The 19,753-nt window shown below is 38.7% G+C and overlaps 1 protein-coding gene across 1 annotated transcript in view; it reads right to left on the bottom strand.

Moving 5' to 3' along the window:
• Positions 1-376: 376 nt before the first annotated feature.
• The window catches only part of Smc3 (structural maintenance of chromosomes 3), a 40,081-nt gene continuing 20,704 nt past the window's right edge, over positions 377-19,753 (bottom strand). The window contains exons 13-29 of the mRNA XM_021652195.2: positions 18,789-19,002; positions 18,158-18,261; positions 17,959-18,058; positions 17,268-17,428; positions 16,737-16,878; positions 14,751-14,901; positions 12,500-12,652; positions 10,548-10,699; positions 9,644-9,802; positions 7,665-7,772; positions 7,040-7,148; positions 5,919-6,166; positions 5,620-5,832; positions 5,225-5,416; positions 4,903-5,080; positions 3,268-3,374; positions 377-2,719 (exon numbers count right to left, since the gene is read on the bottom strand). Of these exons, the coding sequence (XP_021507870.1) occupies positions 2,648-2,719; positions 3,268-3,374; positions 4,903-5,080; positions 5,225-5,416; positions 5,620-5,832; positions 5,919-6,166; positions 7,040-7,148; positions 7,665-7,772; positions 9,644-9,802; positions 10,548-10,699; positions 12,500-12,652; positions 14,751-14,901; positions 16,737-16,878; positions 17,268-17,428; positions 17,959-18,058; positions 18,158-18,261; positions 18,789-19,002 (2,563 nt within the window). The 3' untranslated portion in view covers positions 377-2,647. The remainder of the gene's footprint in view (positions 2,720-3,267; positions 3,375-4,902; positions 5,081-5,224; positions 5,417-5,619; positions 5,833-5,918; positions 6,167-7,039; positions 7,149-7,664; positions 7,773-9,643; positions 9,803-10,547; positions 10,700-12,499; positions 12,653-14,750; positions 14,902-16,736; positions 16,879-17,267; positions 17,429-17,958; positions 18,059-18,157; positions 18,262-18,788; positions 19,003-19,753) is intronic.

Raw genomic sequence — 19,753 nt, 5'->3', positions numbered from 1 at the left:
TAGGCTATGAAGGACACATTGGAATATCCAGTGTCCAGGTCTCAGTTGTACATAAGTTCTTCCTTCAACATTGTGCATATGTGTTTATATATAAAGTCTAAAGAGGGCTATGGGATGATCAGGCTTGCTCAAGGAATGGCTATTCCGGCCACAATGTGGCTTAAATGAAATTTTCTAATGCAATAAATGTGAATATATGTATATAAAAAAGGCTTAAATACACACACTAAGGCAGGACAAAAGTGCACCAGCATGTATCTTTTAAAGGACTGTACCTAGAATAATGAAGTCCCATACAGTGGAGAAAAGTGACTCTAGTAAGTTGTACATGCTCAAACACACTCACACACACACAAAGAAAGAGAGAATTAAGTAATTCTATTTTTTTAAAAAGATTTTATTTATTATGTATAGTGTTCTGTCCGCATGTACAGCTGCACACCAGAAGGGAGCACCAGATCTCATTATAGATGGTTGTGAGCCACTATATGTTTGCTAGGAATTGAACTCAGGACCTTTGGAAGAGCAGCCAGTGCTCTTAACCTCTGAGCCATCTCTGCAGCACAGTAGTCCTAATTTTTAAAACATTAAAAAACAAAACAAAAAAACAAAACAAAAAAAAAAAACTGCCCTCTTAAAATTTGACAAAACTAGGTTAGCAATATGGTTTAGTGGTAAAGGCACTGGAGGTTCCATCCCTGGAACCCACGTGACGGGAGGAGAGAGCCAACTCCATCCTCACATGTACATCATGGTGAAAACATATGCATACACTCATACATAATAAAACTTAGAATAAATTCTTTAAGGATTTGAATAATACAATTTACAAATAGACATATGAACAAAATTATCAGAGAAGATATACAGATGACAAACTCACAAAAAGTTGCTTAACATCATCGATCATCAGAAAAATGCAAATTAAAACCTTTACTGAGACACTGATTCCAATCTATATGAATGACTATTTTAAAAAGAAAAAGGAGTAACAAGTGTCGGTCAAGATGAAGAAATCCTAACGGTCAGCTCCTTGGGAAAAGCCTGACTGCTCCTCAAAATGCTGAAATCAGTTACTCTGACCAAACAAGTCCATTCCTAGGCATAGTCCAGAACAACAGGAGCTCACTAGAACCAGCCCACTGACATCCCCAGCAGCACAAGTCACAGAAGCAGAAAGAAAGGAGCTCAAGCCCCACTGAGGGATAAGCAGACCTCAGTGCCTATCTACACAGCAGGATAGTCTGCAATAGGAAAGAATAAATACTGGCATATTACATCACGGATGAACCTCAACAGCACTGCGCTAAGTGAAAGCTGCCAGTCACAAGGGCTATGTTCATATGATTCACGTGAAATAAGTGAAATCAATAAATTTACAGTGTAAGACTAAAAGCCAATTTGTGGTTGCCAGAGGCTGAGGAGGGAGTCCATTCACACCCATAGTTTTAAACCTATAGAAATGACAATTCTGTGAATATACTAAATATGCTCAAGTGCACAAAGGCACACATGGGTAAATTTTATGGCATATGAATGGCAAAACCATTTAAAAAGAAACAAATGGCCCCAAAGACCTCATGGTGAATGTTGCTTTGGTAACAGAATCTTACTGTTTTGTGATACTAGGAACTAGGCTTTGCACATGTGAGGCGAGTGCTCTAGCACTGAGTTACCTCCCCTGGCCAGTAGAAAACATCTCCTGAAACTGTCATGACTTATCCAGGAAACAAGGAGACTTCATGGCTTATTTCTGGTGTCAGCATTCTGAATTCCACTTAAAACTATTTTTCCAAAGTCACAACTTTTGTTAAAATACATTGTCATATTAAATTTAAAATGTTCAGACTGGAGAGATGGCCCAGCAGTGAGGAGACCGGCTACTTCTTCCGCTACTCTCGTGGCAGCTCACAAGTATCTCTAAGTAGCCCCATGAAATCACCCTCATCTGGATGAATGGACACACATGCAAACACTTTCAAAGGACTATTTCACTGACTGATAGCGGGCTTTTAGCAGTCCTCTAATTAGGGAACTCTGCATCACCTGAGGAACTTACAGGAAAGGTGGTTGAAACAGCACTCCCCAAAACTGTGACTGGACTGGTTCAAGGAAAGACCCTAGCAATATGAAATTTTGAAAAATTCACAACAGATTAAAACCTGTGGCCAGAATTGAAAACCCACCCACATAATGAACAAAATATAGAACTGTATTTTTTAATCCTCTATTAACTGAAAGCAATACTTTCTTATGCAAAATATGTATCTAATGGTTCTAACCATTACAATGACAAAAAGCCACATTTACACTTGGTTAGTCACAAACCAATTATTTAATAGAAGCTATAAAAAAGAGGCAGTATAACTGATAAAATAATTGGGAAGAATATTTAGCATATCTCAAAAGATTTAAAATCGGAGAACACTTTACAAAAAAATCTGTGTAGGAAATAAAACTCCTCAACTATATGTAGAAATGTAACATTACAGGGGAGCTTATAAAATACAAAGACAAGTACAAAAGGACTGTGTATTCTAAATCCAAAAACGCAATAACAACCAAATATTCAGTTTTGAAATTTACAGCTTCTGGGTATGAAGACCACATTATAAACACCTTCCAAGACAGCGGGCCTTATCTTTCGTTAACCATGTGTGGTATCGTCTTCCACAAAATCTTTGGCCATCTCTGCTGTAATCACATCAATGTGACTAACCTGAAGGACAACAAAGTTAAGTCTGTTAAATCTGAAAGGAACTTGTCAGCCAGTATTTGCATTGCACAATACTGGCCAGTATCTGATAGACACAGCCTGCTACCTGCAAAGCCTCAGAACATTTTATAGACCATGTCATGTGCTTTTGAAACACTGCCTATCAGAAGTCTTTACAACTCTGTCTGCTATGAAGGGCGTAAGCCATTCTCCAGCCTGGCACAGTGCCAACACTGTAATCCCACAGGCAGAGGCAGAGGCAGCACTGCCAGTTGAGGGCAGCCTGGACTACATTCACTTGTTTGGGGGCTGCCGAGGATCAAACCCCAAAGCCTTATAGATTGCTAGACATGCACGCAGCCACCCATAGTCTCAGCTCTTTTTCTCTAAATGAAAGACAAGGTAAGAGAGAAAAAAAGGTGAACGTTCTTCTAAGAAAGACACCATCATTTAAGTGACAACTTTCTAACTCTTCTTTCACTAATGTAACATAAAACCAAAATAAAAAAATAATGAAAAATAAATATTAACCTACGACAAAGTAAAATTACCTTATTTCTGAACTTCACACCATAGAATTTGTCGGCTGACTCAAGCAGTTCAGGCCTAAAAGTAGTAGTAATAAACTGGGCATGTACAGCTAGTTCCATAATCATATCTGTGAAAACAAAAAGTTAATAAATTCCTTTTCTGACATCTGAAAATTTAAAAATACAACTACTTTATTCCTGCCTAAAATTCAAATTTGTCAAAGCAGCCTATGCATTTTTATTGTTTCTCTGCAAATTATTCACTTGACTTTTCAAAAGTAGGACTAAAATCTTAATCCTAGTATGTCTTACAGCTATAGAATAAAACATTTTTATATACTATAAAGAAACATCTAACCCTGTATGATGATACTGTAATTCCAGCCCTGGAGGGAGCAGGAGGATCACAAGTTGTAAATGGTCATCATACATGACACTGTCTCAAAACGAAAAACAAGAATGCAAAACAGAAGACTTTTAGCATAGAAATGTCAGAGCTGAATATTTTCTTATATACGTAGAACCAAACGCTAGCCACTACCCTTGGAAGATCAGATTTAGCATATCTAAATAAAAAAATGAAAGTGATGATCTTATCATTTTGTGTGTTTCTGTGTGAATGTTTTGCCTGCATGTATACATGTGTGCCATGTGTGTGCCTAGTACCCCTCCCTCTAAGTCAGAAGAGGGTGTTGAATCCCTTCTTGGAATTATGGATCCCTTCTTGGAATTATGGATGGCCATGACTTGGAATCAAACCCAGATCCTCTGCAAGAGCAGTCAGTGCTCTTAACTGCAGAGCATCTCCAGCCCCACAAGTACTACTACTCTTAACAGTGGGAGGAAAAAAAAAAAAAAAAAAACACAAATTTTAAAGCTTTTGTATAAAAAGTTATTTGAAAGATTTTTTTTTAATTAAGTGGAATAATTAGATCTATTTCTCAAAAGTAAACTCTGAAAACTGTTCAGGAAAAATATTTATTGAATAAACACTGTCTACCCAAATACTCCAGGCAACAAATGACTATAAAAGGAGGGCTAAGCCACCATTATTATCTTTAAGACATTTCCTTGAGACAAGGCTCAAATCGTCCCAGGCTGTCCATGATCTTGATCCTCCTGCCTCCGCTTTCTAAGTGCTGAGAACACAGACAAGGGCCACCTTGTCCAGGTTTTGCAGTACTATCAAACCCTCGGCTCTGTGCTAGCTGGGCTCTGCAATGTGCCTGCACTTCAGACGCTGACAATGCTATCTTCCTGCTATTTTCAATCACATTTGTGTGTGTACAAACCACAGTGTGAGTATGGGTGTCAGAGAACAACTTGTAGAAATTGGTTTCTTTCCACTATGTGGGACTCAGGGTTTGGAATAAGTTTCCCCAGCTTAGTGGCATGTAACTTTATCAGCAGAGCTGTCTTGGTGGCCTCATACCTCATTTTTCTGAGACAGGCTCTCTCATTGAACCTGCCGCTCCTAGTTTTGGCTAGACTAGATGGCCTTTGAGCTCCCTGGATCTCTGGGTCTCCATGTGCTACCTGCCCAACCTTTAGATAGATGCTAGCAACACACCCTGGGCTTCATGTTCCATGGAAGCACTGTGTTCCCATCTGACCAGCACACAGCACATTCCTACTGAGTAGAAGTCAAAGCTATACCTGACACAGCTTTTCTGTGCTGAGCATCCAAAGCTTGGTCAATCTCATCAAAGAGGTAAAATGGAGCAGGGTCACATTTCTGAATGGCAAAGATGAGAGCAAGGGCCACCAGAGATTTCTGTCCACCTGAGAGCTGTTGCATTTCTCTCATTTCACCTTGCTTTCCTGTAAACGACACCTGAGAGAACACAAAAAGTGTAAATATCACAAAGGGGACGGTACCCATTATCCACAAAAATTAAGTGGTCCATAAGCAATTCAGATAAAATAAAATGCAAGTCCTACTATGATCATGCTACCAGGAAAATTGAAAGTATTTTACCCTAATTCCAACTCCTGTGAACTGGTCAACTGATGGAACACTGCTTTGTGACCCAGAGCCCCTCTCGCTTTCACCGCTCCCTTCTCCTTCATCCTGGGACTGGCTGCCCTCCACATCTCCTTTCTTCATCACCAAAGTTGCTTTGCCACCAGGTACTAACTTCTGGAATACTTCACTGAAGTTCTTAGAAACCTTAAAAATAAAACGCATCAATTCAAATACAAACACTTCTCAGGTATATTTGGATTTTAAACAAATACTGAAAAGCTGTGTAAAATACTTGGGTTACTGTTAGTGGACTGTAAGCTAGTTCACAGATAGTAGATCCACCTTCAAACTAAGGAAGAGCTGAAGCTTTATGTCTATTTGGGGTTTTAAAAATCAACAGAATATACCTGTTTGAAAGTTAACTGAATAGCTTCATATTTTCGAAGTTCAAGCACATTCATCAATTCCATGATTGATTTGTAGCCCCTATCCAATTCTTCTTGTCGCTTTATCAGCTTTTCTTTCTGCTCGGAGAAGTTCACAAACTGATCTAAAGCTTTTTTGTTAACATGGCTGTACTTCTTCAACTCTGTGTTACACTGCTCAAGTTTTCGAAACAACTAAAAGAGAAAAAAATATATTTATATACTCAGAACTGCAGAGAATACACAAGGATACTTTAAATTTAAAATGCAGGAAGACTTACCTGCTTAAGGCTCAGTGTCTGGTACTTTTCAAAAGCTTCCTGAGGAAGGGATCCCAGCTCTCGAATTTTCTTCATGCATTCTTCTTTCTTCTTCAACAGCATGCCTTGTCGATTCGTCATCTTCTCCAGTTCTTTAGTATCATGATTTATGGCATCCATGTGTTCTTTCTCCATATTTTTCCAGCGTTCCATACTTTTCTGAAGTTCTTTAATTCCAGCTTCAGTTTTGTCAATGGAATTATCCAAATCTACAATGGGGAAAAAACAAAATTAAGGACATTAAGACCCATTTCATAATCAGAATGTTACCCGAGTAAAGACTTTAACAATTAATTTTTATAAAGTTTTAAGTTTTCTCAGTGTTAAAATGTTACTGTGAAATTCACAAATCCCCTAATTCCAGAGTTTTCCTGTGGACACTACCACAGAAGAACTGGTAAATCATTTGTAAATCTACACTGCTCTGTGAGTGAGCTAAAGAGGGAACAACAGTCCTCCTTTCCAGCACGCTTTGTCGGCACTGCTGGACGGCACAACGACTGCACCTGTCTTCACCTGTCTCAGCATTAGTAATGCTCTTGAGAGCCGGGACACTCCCGCACAGCATGATGGCAGCACAGGCACTACACCTTTTGTTAACAACACGTTTAACTTGACAGACATGGTGACGCAAAACCGTAATACCAGCATTGGAAGGCAAAGATACGCAGACCTCTGAGAGTTCAAGGTTGGCCTGACCTACATAGTTCTGGGCCAGCTAGGACTACATAGTTAAGAATTTGCTTCAAAACCAAACCAAACCAAAACCAAAACAAACCAAAATGAATAACCAGACTAGCCAGATGACTCATTTGATAAGAGTTTAATCCCCCAAAGTCAACATGGTGAAGGGAAAAACTATCACAAGCCCTCCCCAACTGCCCCATGCCTCAGGCAGTCTCTAGCTTTCTGGCCCTCTTCCCCAGGAAATAAAATGCAGAACATAGTACTAGTTCCATAAAACTGCCAGAAACATTTTAACAAAATAAAGTTGCTTTTGCATCTCATTTTGTGGCAAACAATTTTGCAAAATAACATAAATTCAATAAAATACTGAAAACAAAATTAAACTATACATTTACCTTCTGATCTTGCCATTGTATCTTTTACTCTTTTATTAATAGCTTCAAGTTCTGATGTTGTGGCAGTAAGAACAGTACCACCTTCTGTCTCTCTCAATTCATTAAGTTCCTACAACACAAAAGAACAAAGTTCAATAACATCAAAACTCAGAATATAAATTATGAGTGCTATGTACTAAAATATACATATTAAAAATGTAACTAGCTATTAAAGAAACATTCAAGGAAGCAAATTTGTGCTTTTATTCATGTGTATATGTATATATATTTAAGCATAAGTAAAATAGCCATTCAAAAGGAAAAACCTAATGATATAATTACTAGAAAATCTAAGTTGTAACTACTAAGAAATTGTAACCTAATGCTGAGCATATACACATCCAGAACATATCAAGATTGTAATCTTACAGAGTAGGTGTCACTATTACGCTTATTTTACACTAGAGAAAACTGGGAACAGAAATAGTAAATGACTTGCCCAAGTCACACATTAGATGGCAGGGCTAGAATTCCAACCTAAGGACTGTACTCAGTGGGTTTTTGTCCCTAACTGGCACTTCCAGTCAGTGCTCACTGACAGTTTCTATAGTGTATGGTCAGCAAGGAGCACTCAAAACCAGCACACCTGTTCCACTTGGTCCAGGCGTTTCCTGAGATTCTCATTCAGGTAGGTCTCCACTCGAGTGATAATACCTTCCAGTTTAATCCTTTCATTTAGCAGCTGTCTGTTTTCCTAAAATAAGACAAGAAAAAAATTACAGATGTGTGAAAATCTGTCAAGAGATGCAATTAAGGGCCAGAAAGATGGCTCAGCAGGCAAGTAAAAGCACTTGCCACACAGCCTGATGACCTGGTTCAACCCTGGAACACACATACAAGCAAAAGTAGAGAATCAACTCCACAAAGCTGTCCTCTGCCCTCCACTCACACACTGCGGCACACACATGCTGCCCACCACAACATCACACATGCAAATAATAATGTTTAAGAAAGAAAAGGAAATGTAGTCCTGTTGGTAGTACTCAAACTAAAATGAAAGTCTTTCAATCCCTGGACTTTCAAGGATACAAACAATGCCTTTTTTCCCCCGGTTTTTCTCGAGACAGGGTTTCTGTGTAGCTCTGGCTGTCCTGGACTCACTTTGTAGAACAGGCTTGCCTTGAACCCACAAAGATCCACCTGCCTCTGACTCACAGAATGCTGAGATTACAGGCGTGTGCCACCACGCTGGAGAACCATTTAAACAATGTTTCCCTTTAAACATTTATTTATTATGTAAACAGTGTTCTGCCTGTACACCAGAAGAGGGCAGAGATCTCACTGCAGATGATTATGAGCCACCATGTGGTTGCTGGGAATTGAACTCGGGACCTTTGAAAGAGCAGGTCATGCTCTTAACCTCTGAGCCATCTCTCTAGCTCCCTAGAACAAAATCTTACAAGCTATCTTCTGATCTCCAAATGCAGCCATGAAATTTAAAAAAGAAAAAAAAAAATACTTTCAAGTTATTGTTTCTGTTCCTACTTATTTTTATAAGACATGCTAGCAAGGGGGCTGGAGATGGCACAGCAGTTAAGAATACTACCACAGGGCTGGAGAGATAGCTCAGAGGTTAAGAGTATGGCCTTAATTTTTACATGGTAGAAAAGAGATCTCCTGAGGATTGTCCTCTGATCTCCACATGTATGCATGTTTTTGGACAACACACACACAAATGGGCAGACTAAGCTACATGTGGAGTCCATCCATTAAAAAAAGTTATTAAAACGTTTCATGAAAATGTATTCACAAAGGTGGTTATATCGGCATTTAGGTGTGTGTATGCATATACATATAAGTGCATATAAAGAGAGCTAACATAGCATCATAGCAATTAATATCATCCATCTGACAGGTTCTATATCACACAGGAGACAAGTCTCTATGCCCGTGTGACAGGGATTATCTCTTAGGTTATTTGAGCTGTGGGCACCCCTAGCAAAAGGCCATTAGGGCTCATGGCCAGGGGCAGCTTCTACTGACGTGACTATGGAAGTAGACGGACCAAGAGTACATTACCTGATATTGGAAAGTCTGCCAGAGACCAATCAACCAATGGTAGGCTCGGAGACGGTGTGGAGGAATCTGACTGGTCACCCAAAGTTATAAAACGTGCTCTCTCTTCCAGAATAAACCAGTCTGCATTTGCTTGCCTTCTGGGTGATTGCATTCACCCAACTCCCAGTGTCTGTGTCACTCTGGCGCCTCTTACCCCCTCAGCCTGGACCCTGTCCTCACCCACACGCTAGACCCTTGGCAGGAGTCAACAGGAAGACCTATTATGAATGTAAGGCCCCATTCCATAGTCTGAGAATCTGAACTCCATAAAAAAAGAAAGCAAGCTAAACTCAGGCATCCATTTCCTTTTCATATGCAGTTACAGCTGCCTCGAGCTCCTGCCATGATGGACTATACTATGCTGTGAGCCAAAATGAAGCCTCCTTCTAATGCTACTTTGGTTGGTGTTTTATCAAGAAACCACTGCACTTACTAAGGATCAATATGCATCCAACAAGACAAAAGAAAACGAAGGTTTCAGGTTCCATCACTGTTAGGTGTACTTGCCTGCTGAAGTTGGCGGATCTCATCATTCAGGGCATCGACTCTTTTCTGGTCTTCCAGACTGAGTTGAGAAAGCAAATCAGTTCCTAGCTCTGCTTTCAGCGATTCTCTGGTAGACTCCATAGCATGAAGACTTGCCTCCAAGCTTTGTAAGCTACGTTGCTACATGGATAAATATCATTTATTAATAATATCAGTCACTTGTTACATATAATAGTAAAACACTGTGAATTAGGTATAGACTAAGTGAGATAAATAACTATGAACTCACTTATGTTTAAGTACTACAACGTGCTTATAGGCTTCTGTTAAGTTTATTAAATGCATTTTGTATTTATGATATTTATAACTTATGGTAAGTATATTGGGATAAAACCAAAAGAAACAGAAACATGTACTAATTTTTTTTCCCTCTTGTTGCTGCTAGGGAGTTGGATCAGGGCTTCAGCATCACCACTGCTGGTCAAGGCTCCATCACCAAGTACACCACCATGCACTATACTAAATTTGATAGTTTTAACTAGGTAGGTATTTATAATGCAAAACTGAGAAAAAGGGACAAATGTTGTAACTATTCAGGCAAATTCATAAGACCAAAAATTGACAGAATGCTTTTTATTTGTTTTTGCCTTTCAAAACAGAGTTTCTCTGTGTAGCCTTGGCTATCCTGGACTTGCTTTGTAGACCAAGCTGGCCTTGAACCCACCAGCCTCTTTGCCTGAGAGTACCACTGAACCTGGCTCACAGATGTTTTTGAGTACTATAATTAAGACATCTTTTTTGTCTTTCACTGTGTAGTCTTATTACTACTGATGCACAAAGCATGAAATCAAGAATACCTGCACAATCTATGATCTACTCCCATGTCTACACTAAAGCAAAGTGATAACAAAACATACTTACGGACCTTTGGCATAAAGGTCTTCTCTGACTGCTGCCTCTTCTCTTTTAGCATCTTCATCTCTGATAATATGCTATCTCTAGACGCTTTAAATTTCCTTTGTTGGGTCTCTATCTGCTGCATTTGGTTCATCAACTGATCAATTTCATTATTAATCCATATACAAGGCTAAGAAAAAGTCTCTTAAGGTTGTAAATATATCACATACTCTAAGTTCTCTTCATTTTTTACATATACAACATCATGCAGCCTCTCCTTTACCCCAAAGTAATTTCTCCATATTAATGTTGAACTAAACACTATCACTAAAAATGTTCATTCATAAGAAAAGCTTGAAGCATTTAACCAGACATTCTACTCTAAAATCTGTATACTTATTTTACTTACAATTGAATAAAACAAAAAATATAGGAATTATTAAAGTATATTAAGCAAAATCAAGTAATAACATTTGTGTGTATATACTTATACATATGCACATATATACTTCATTAAAAAATTTAATATGATGAAGGCAATGCTTTGTTTGGGAGTCAGATATGAGGAATAGCCTTGTCTAATGTGAAATAATTAAACCAAATATAGATAGCTGAAAGCTGTCAACATTCTTCCTTGTATGTATTTGTGTGCATGGGTATGAGGTATAGAAGAGTAAGTGTGGTGAAAGCCAGAGACTAACATTCGTTGCCTTCTTTTACTGTTGTCCATGTTACTTTTTGAAAGAGTAATTCTTCGTTGAGTCTGGAAAGCACCATTGGTCAAACTCGCTGGCCAGCAAGGTACTAGGATCTACCCATCTCCATCCTCTCCCAAGTCCTTAGGGTTACAGAAGAGCAAAACCACACCCAGATTTTCACATGGGTGCTTGGGATCTGAACTCAGGTCTTTATGCTTGTGCTGCAATCACCCTGACCACTGAGCCAGCGCAGCACCCAAGCATCCTTTTTCTTAACACTTATTCATATTCTCTGCTACATTTAAGCAGTTCTCAAAGTATCACACACAGATTCTTACAGGACCAAGGCTAAGGCATTTCTTTTTCTGTATGCTGTTTGCACTACAAACAGCCACACCGAAAGCACCATGGTTGTTTTTGTTGTTTTGAGACAGGGTTTCTCTGTGTAGCCTTGGCTTTCCTGGACTTGCTCTGTAAACCAGGCTAGCCTCAAACTCACAGAGATTCGCCTGCATCTGCATTCCCAAGTGCTAGGATTACAGGCGTGTACCACTATGCCACCATAGTTGTTTTAGGAAATGCATACGCGGGCTAGAGATGGCTCAGAGGTTAGTAACACTTGTTGCTCTTCCAAAGTTCCTGAGTTCAATTCCCAGCATCTGGTGGCTCATAAGCATCTATTGTAAGATCTGGTGGACAGGTAGACTGTTGTATAAATAATAAATAAATCTTTAAAAAAAGGACATGCATGTGTACAAGTTTTCTGTTGGCAGCTGAACTTGCCCTTCATGTAGCCCTACACTTATTTGGAAGAACTAGTTACTCAGATTTAGATAGCTGTTGTCTATATATACACATATATTCTCTCTCTATATATATATGCGTGTGTGTGTATATACATATATATTATATTATATTCTGATGCTTCCAACAGTCCTTCAAACAGCAGCCAGGTCTTGCCTTCCATGTCCTTTCTGCCCAATAACCTTGAGTTCTGTTGATCTTCAAGTTCTATTTGTTCAAATCACGCACTAGCATTACCTACTTAACAGTGAAACAAAAACCAGTGTTCCTTCTGAATTTTTCTTAGTCTTCAGAAGTTAAACAAGTTCTTGTGTTTAAATAAAAATTAAGAGACATGCAATATTCCCCCACAATATAAATGAAAAAAACAAAAAACAAACAAACAAAAAAAAACACCTAACATAGAAAAGATTGTACAGTGAAGTTAAATGCAGTTCCTTCCCTACAGTATCCTGTTAAGCTCAAAACAAAAGGATATTTTCAATGTTTCTGCGCAGGTTTTCATTGAGCTTTGCTTCAAGCTCACCCAGCTCCTCTTCTGCTTTCCTAACATCTTTCTGTAGCTCAAGCCGAGACTTTCTTGTGTCATAATAGCCTCCAGTTAGAGCACCTCGATGGCTGACTTGATCACCTAGGAACAAAATGTAAGAAAGTCATACTTCATAACTTTTTATGAGACTGTGTTCTCATAACAGTCTCTTGCTCAATAAAACTGACATAATGAAATACTAATATAAGGACTTTAATGTTTAAAAGGAAAAATTAACAATTCAATCTGCTCTTTAAAAAGATCTTAGTTTTTCTCTGTTTGACTTTTGTTGTTGTGTTTGTTCATTTTGTTTTTTTTGAGACAGGGTTTCTCTGCATAGCCTTTGCTGGCCACGAACTCAGAGAGATCCGCCTGCCTCTGCCCCGAGTCCTGGGATTAAAGGCACACACCACCACCGTCAGCCAAAAAAAGAAAACAAAAACAAAAAAACAAAACTTACTTTTCAATATTAAAATTGGTGATCTTTAATTCGGGAAGGTTTGAGCACCAAAACACGAGAAAATGTGGAATCACAATGAAATTTGAAAGGAATGCACAAATACTTACACTGAGAGGAGACTGCTTTGCTGAAGTAACACGTTGTGCAAATGAGACAAGAAACACCCATTTGAAACCCTCAGTTACTAACAATAAAGGATGTTTGTTAACAATGCTTGCTTAAGCAATTGTCAGAGAAGCTGATACGCATATGTACACTTTTTAATTTACTTTTGAGCAACAGGGTCTCACCATGCAGTCCTGGCTGTCCAGGAAGTAGATATGTCGACTATGCTGGCCGGAAATTCAGAGACCCATGTGCCTCGGTCTCCTGAGTGCCGGGATAAAGGTGTGCACCACCATGATCAGCTCATGTAGTCCTAAGGATAACCTCACATATGCTACAAGGAAGTACCTTTCACCTGAGAGACATGCTAATCATTAGCTCTAGCATCATGAATATTAGGACATATTATCTGATGCAATGAGAAAGAGATATCACTCACACAGTAGTCACACCAAGAATGCTAAACTCGAATCTAATGATGAGGAATAAATACGACCAATCGGAAGAATGGGACATTTTCTCAGCCCATTTCCAGAAGTGAAAGGGAGAAGGAACCAGGTATTGTGGTGCATACCTTGAAGAGCAAAGCACTTGGGAGAAAGAGGCAGGAGGACCTATATGAATTCAGGGTCAATCCTGGTCTACACAGTGAGTTCTAGGACAGCCAGAGGTACACAGTGAGACCCTGTGTTCCACTGTCCCACCCTACACCAAGTGCCAAAAAGGAACAGAGACAAAAGGCACTGTCCTTTAGTCGATGTTCAAAGTTTTAGGTGTAACAATGTACTGAGAATCCTTGTTAAGAGACACTCATTAAGTTCTAGAGATGAAATGCCATGTTTACAGCTTACCTTCATTTATATGGTTTGACAACAATATGGGTATGTTACTATCAGAAATTAAACAAAATGGAAGACAATAATCCTACATTATTAAAAATTCTTTATCCTGAATTATACAGATAAATTCAACTATATCTGAGCAGGGAAAAGTTTACACTATTATCCTTAGAAGGAAATGTAGCATTATTGATGCTCATGACTTCCTTATAAAGAAAACAGCTATCTTAAAATATTATTTACATGAAGCTGCAAATTTCTCAAATTTTGGTAGTCAGTTGGGTGTAGTGTTGCATGCCTTTTAATTCCAGCACTTGGGAGGCAGAGGTGGGGAGATCTCTGTCTTTGAGGCCAGCCTGGTCCACATGAGTTCTAGGTTAGCCAGGGAAACACAGCTGAAACTCTATTTAGCCCCCCCCCAAAAGGTATTATTAGAGCCATTGCTACTATTTTAAAGAATCATATTAAAATTATTTTGGTAATTATCCCAAGAAACTGGATTCTTAGTGATCCAAGGCATTTTACTTAACACATTTTAACTTTCTGAGAAAAGGTCCACAGGCTTCATTGATCAGCAGCCAAAGGAGCATGTGGTACCAGAGACCAAATTTTATACCTATAAGTCCGGACCTATGCGCTTATTTAAACTACTTTAAAAACTGATGAAACTGATGTGAATTTTCAAATACTCTTAAAATGACTAAATCTAAATATGCTTCCAGCTCAAGTGACAGATTACACATTCTGTGTTAAATGTTTTATTAGAATGTTTTCATGGCTAATTACTATTACAAACCTTCCAAAGTAATACAATCCATGGTGAAAGCACGAGCCAGCTGAGTTGAAACCTCCATACTCCGACAGATGAGAGTCTTCCCAAATACGTGTTTGAAAGCTTTATCAAACCTGGGGTTGTATCTTAGTTTACTGATCATGGGAATAGCATCCTGCAACAGACATTTTGTTAGAAACAATACTGTTATACAGTTGACTAAAACCTTTTGCAGAACTATTACTATGTCTTAATGAAATAAAAAATACAAATGCCTTACACAGATGTTTTTACGCAGAAAGACATTAGAACAATCATTCTACTGAACTACCATGGAATTTCTGCTTCAGCAACCAAAGGTTTAACAGCTGGTTACTATGAAGAACAATTCTTTTTTTTGAAGAACAGTTCTTAATCTGACCATGAAAGCCTAACTCCTAGTTCTGCTACTAGGAGATGTGTGCTTTGGAGGCCTTACTTAACTTACCTAGTTAAGACCTACTGTGTGTTCAAGTCCCTTCCTAATAACAGTCATAAAGATTAAATGCAGTAATATATGAAAAAAATGAGAAAGTATATGTGACATAAAAAGTAAAGGTATAAAACTAGTATTTCCTCATTGTTGTAACTACATATGACAGACATCTAAGTTAGATATTCAGAAAAACACTTCTCAGGTAATACTTATTTTCCAGGCTAAGTAATGGCTCGGTAGGTAATCTGATTCCTGTGTAAGCATGAAGAGCTGAGTTCAGATCCCCATACCCATATAAAAAGCCAGGCATGGCAGCACACACCTGTAACTCTAGCACTGCAGATGTGGGGGGCTGGGGAAGAGGCTGGAGATGGAGTTCACCTGACAAGTCAGTCTAGCCAAGGAGGACATTTTCTGGCCTCCGCTTGCACATAAGCACATAAACACGTATATACTCTATTTTTATTTTATTTTTCTTTCCTGAACATGGAACAGTACTTTTAAGGTATTCGAGTATACCAGGGCCAGCACCACAGAGCACAAAAAAAAAACACTATAGTCCAGAAGCCATTTCTAAGCAGCTACCAATGTGATTATCCACTAAAGGGGATCACTGCTCAGACTGCTCTACCTTCTAACTCTCTGGCCTGCTATCTTAATTTTAAGTCACTTTATATTATACAACAAAACCACACTGCATCCATTCTTCTGTCTGCTTTCTGTCATGCCAGGACTGAACCCTGAGCTTGTTGCACAACTGTGCTTCCAATGAGCTACATACATCTCTAGCTCTCTCGACACTGTGTCTATGTACCTGTCTGGACATGCCACAGCATGCATGAGAGGTCAGAGGACAATTTGAAAGACTCAATTCTCTCCTTCTATCGTGGGTTCCAGGGATTGAACCTGAGTGGTCACACTTGGAAGCGCACACCTTTACCCACTGAGTCATCTCCCCAGCTTTCTCCTGTGTCTTATTTCATTCATACGTCACATCTGTGAGCTTCAATTTTCCTCCTCAGAACTTCAAAGGTACAATTGATAGATTTTAGAGCAGGAAAGATTCTCAATATTCTCTTAATTACCAATCACTCTAATATAGGTTAGCCTTAATCCTAGAGCAGGACAGTTTGCTATGACATCAAGATTCTGAGATTAAATACCTCAAAACAATTAAATCCACTTAAAGTACATATACTTAGTAACAAAAATAGATACTTTTAACTTAGTTTAAACTATTTTAAAAGCATAGCCAGAAAAACCTCAACCTAGTCCTTTTATATGACAAGATTCTTGGAGAAATCCTCCCAAATTCCTAAGCCTACTATTGTCACTGAAGATAAACACATACAATGTTCTGTTTCATGGCTTGGCTGTGACCTCTCTCCCCTCAACCCAACCCAGCACTAACTACATGCAAAGAAAGTACATGTACCTCAAAGACTAATGAATCCAATGTAAAGGACCTATGCACCACCACATACTAAGAGATGTCATAGTAAAAACAAAGTAGTGAGACTGTAACTTAGACTCACGTTGGTCTCAGGGTAGGCAGTGTCTCTCACATCTAACTTGTTCAGAGGCAGGAATGTCACCTCTCCAGGAAGGTTCATTTTATTGAACTCCATTAAAATCTTCGTGCTGACTTCATCTGAGTCAACAATGTGATAAAACAACCTACATAAAACAGATTAAGACACATCTTTACTACCTGACTATAAGGTGTCATAAGCATTTAAGGGCCACACAAGTAGCATTTTTCTATGTGATTCAATCAATTTGTCTGCAGAAAAGACTATGGAGAACATTCCAGTGAACTGGGGAGTGCTGACACGGTAAAAGTCTAGTTTCCATAATTAAAAACAGTTATCTGCATCTACTTCTTTAATCAGAAAATTACACAGAGAACTAAGAGGATAACAGAAGACATGTGGTACAACTACAAAACTCTTTTTAGGTTTTCCTCATTTCTTCTTTATCATTAAAAGAAAAATAACAAAACCCCTTAAATGGTAGGCCAAAAAAAAAAAAAGAATGAAAAGAAAACAAACAATCCAAGACCTCACCTGTTACCAGCAGTGACTTCCACACAAGTATAGAAGGCTGGCTCACACTCAAAATTATTCATTACGATGCCATGGTAGCCATTTTGAACATGCTGGTTTATACCTTTTCGACGAAAATGATCCAACACTTTGTTTATGCTGTCTATTCCATTTAAAATGGCCTGTAAACCAGTTAATGAAAAATATTAGCATCACCAAGAAGCAGCTACCAATGTGATTATCCACTAAAGGGGATCACTGCTCAGACTGCTCTACCTTCTAACTCTCTGGCCGCTATCTGCTGGAAGAAACGGGCCTGGTATGCCATTCACTTAGACATAACTCTAAAACTGAATATTGTCTATCACCACCCACTTGAATTATAATAACTACATTTAACACTATTATGGGTTCTGACCTATGATGATAAGAGTTTAAAATGGGCTCTTTAACAACAAAGGATGCTTTCATTAATAACACAGATAATAAAACAGGTACGACGGCACACACCTGTGAATCCAGCGCTCAGCAAGCAACCACAAAGTGGACCTTATAACACATATGAAGCAAGGAGAAAAGTATAAAGCAGAAGAAAAAGTGCCTGCACAACCCACTATGTCACCTGAGCTTCAGTCTGACTCTGCCATCTACATACTGCTTGGCTCTTGGGCTGTGTGCACTGACTGGTGGACGACTGAGAAGATCCACCTACCTTCCCTGTCGCCGCTCTAAGAAGCTGCTGCTTCTTCTCAAGGTCTTCTCTTTTAGCAGCAAGTGCTTGCTGCTCTGCATTCTCCTCTCTCCACAAGTAACTAATCAGTAAGAATCAGATGTGAACAGATTTAGTTAAGAGTAAAATACTGAAACCAAACAAAGACTGTAAAAATCACAGCATATCCTAGTCTACTGACTTTCTTTCACTTTGTAGTTCATCCTTCTTATTTTTTACTTCATAGTATTTTCTGTCCAGCTCTTCGACTCGAGCTTTGACTTCATTGAGATCCTGATCCAGTTTCTATGGGAAAAAAGTTTTTAATTAAAAAAATTAAGCCACAGTGACAGGAAGCATATATATGCACACACAAACACACACAATAAAATTCAAGAAATGGCATAACTTAAATATGTTCAATTTATCATATATTGGTTATACATGAAACTTAAAAATCCAGTTTCAAAAGGGTCATTATGCATAATACAGAATCAGAAAACATAAACCATGGAAATGAATGGTTACCTAATGAGGTAATTGAGTATGTGATAGGAAAGCAGAGGGAGGAAACCACCGAAGGAGAGGGGAAGACAATGGGAAAGTGTTATCCAGAACAAAGTATGACATATGTATGAAAATAAAAGTTCTTACAGTCAATGGTTGTGCACACCTATTCTAGCACTTGAGAGAATAAAGCAAGATTCCTTGAGTTTGGGGATAGCCTGGGCTACACAATGAGTTACACAAACAGCCTGAGCAACAAAGTAGGACACTGTTTTAAACAATAAACCAAACACAACCAAAAAAAAAAAAAGCAAAATGGTTCTTACATTATATTGCTCCAGATTTTTCTCTTTATTTGCCTCAGTATCCTCCAAATCCTTATGTATAGCAGCGATTTGTCTTTTCTTGTCATTGATAGCCTGATCTAAAGACTTTAGTTCCTTTTTAATCCACTTATCCCTTTCTTCTTTTGATGTAAACTGGCTTCCTCGACCCTGCTTTGCATAAAGATCAGTTCTTTCCTGGGTAGCTTGAGCCAATCTACAGACGACAGATGAAAGCAAGACATAAAATTAATTGTAATCATTACAATCCTATGGAAACTATCCTTTTAAAAATTACATTGAAATGGAATTAAGGGTTGATGAGATGGCTCAGGACCCATATGTTGGGAAGAGAAAACAGACTCTTGAAAGTTGTCCTCTGACCTCCAAACGTGGCACGCACAGCTGCACCCCACAAAGAAATAAATAAGGGGAACGTTAAGTGCTAAATAATAAAGCTCCTTATACTACCTGTTTTTACTTTACACAACACCAAATGAACTTTGACATCATAATTACAAGAAGGAAAATATCTTCACTAAGATTTTAGACATAAAATGTCCCCATAAAATAACAAAGAAAGTCCCTTACAAAATGATGGGCAGGAGAAAAGCAACTGTCTTCTGATCTCCACATCCACCGAAGTATGACCACACACAGAATAAAAATGAGTGTAGCTGGACATGACAGCTCATGCCTTTAATCCCTGAACTGAGGAGGGGCAGAGGCAGATAAATCTCTGAGTTTAAGGCTAGCCAGAACTATAATAAAGAAAGAGAGAGAGAGGAAGGAAGGAAGGAAGGAAGGAAGGAAGGAAAAGAAAAGAAAAGGCAGTGGTGGTGCATATCCTTAATCCCAGCACCAGCACTCAGGGGCAGGTGGATTACTTGAGTTCCAGGCCAGCCTGATCTACAGACAGTGAACTCTAGGACAGTGAGGTGTCACAGATAAACTGTCTAAAAAAAAAA

The sequence above is a fragment of the Meriones unguiculatus genome, chromosome 1 (genome assembly GCF_030254825.1).
Source record: "Meriones unguiculatus strain TT.TT164.6M chromosome 1, Bangor_MerUng_6.1, whole genome shotgun sequence".
In the NCBI taxonomy this organism is placed as follows: Eukaryota; Metazoa; Chordata; class Mammalia; order Rodentia; family Muridae; genus Meriones; species Meriones unguiculatus.
Note: the sequence above shows the minus strand (reverse complement) of the source record. Positions and strands in the feature narration are given on the sequence as shown.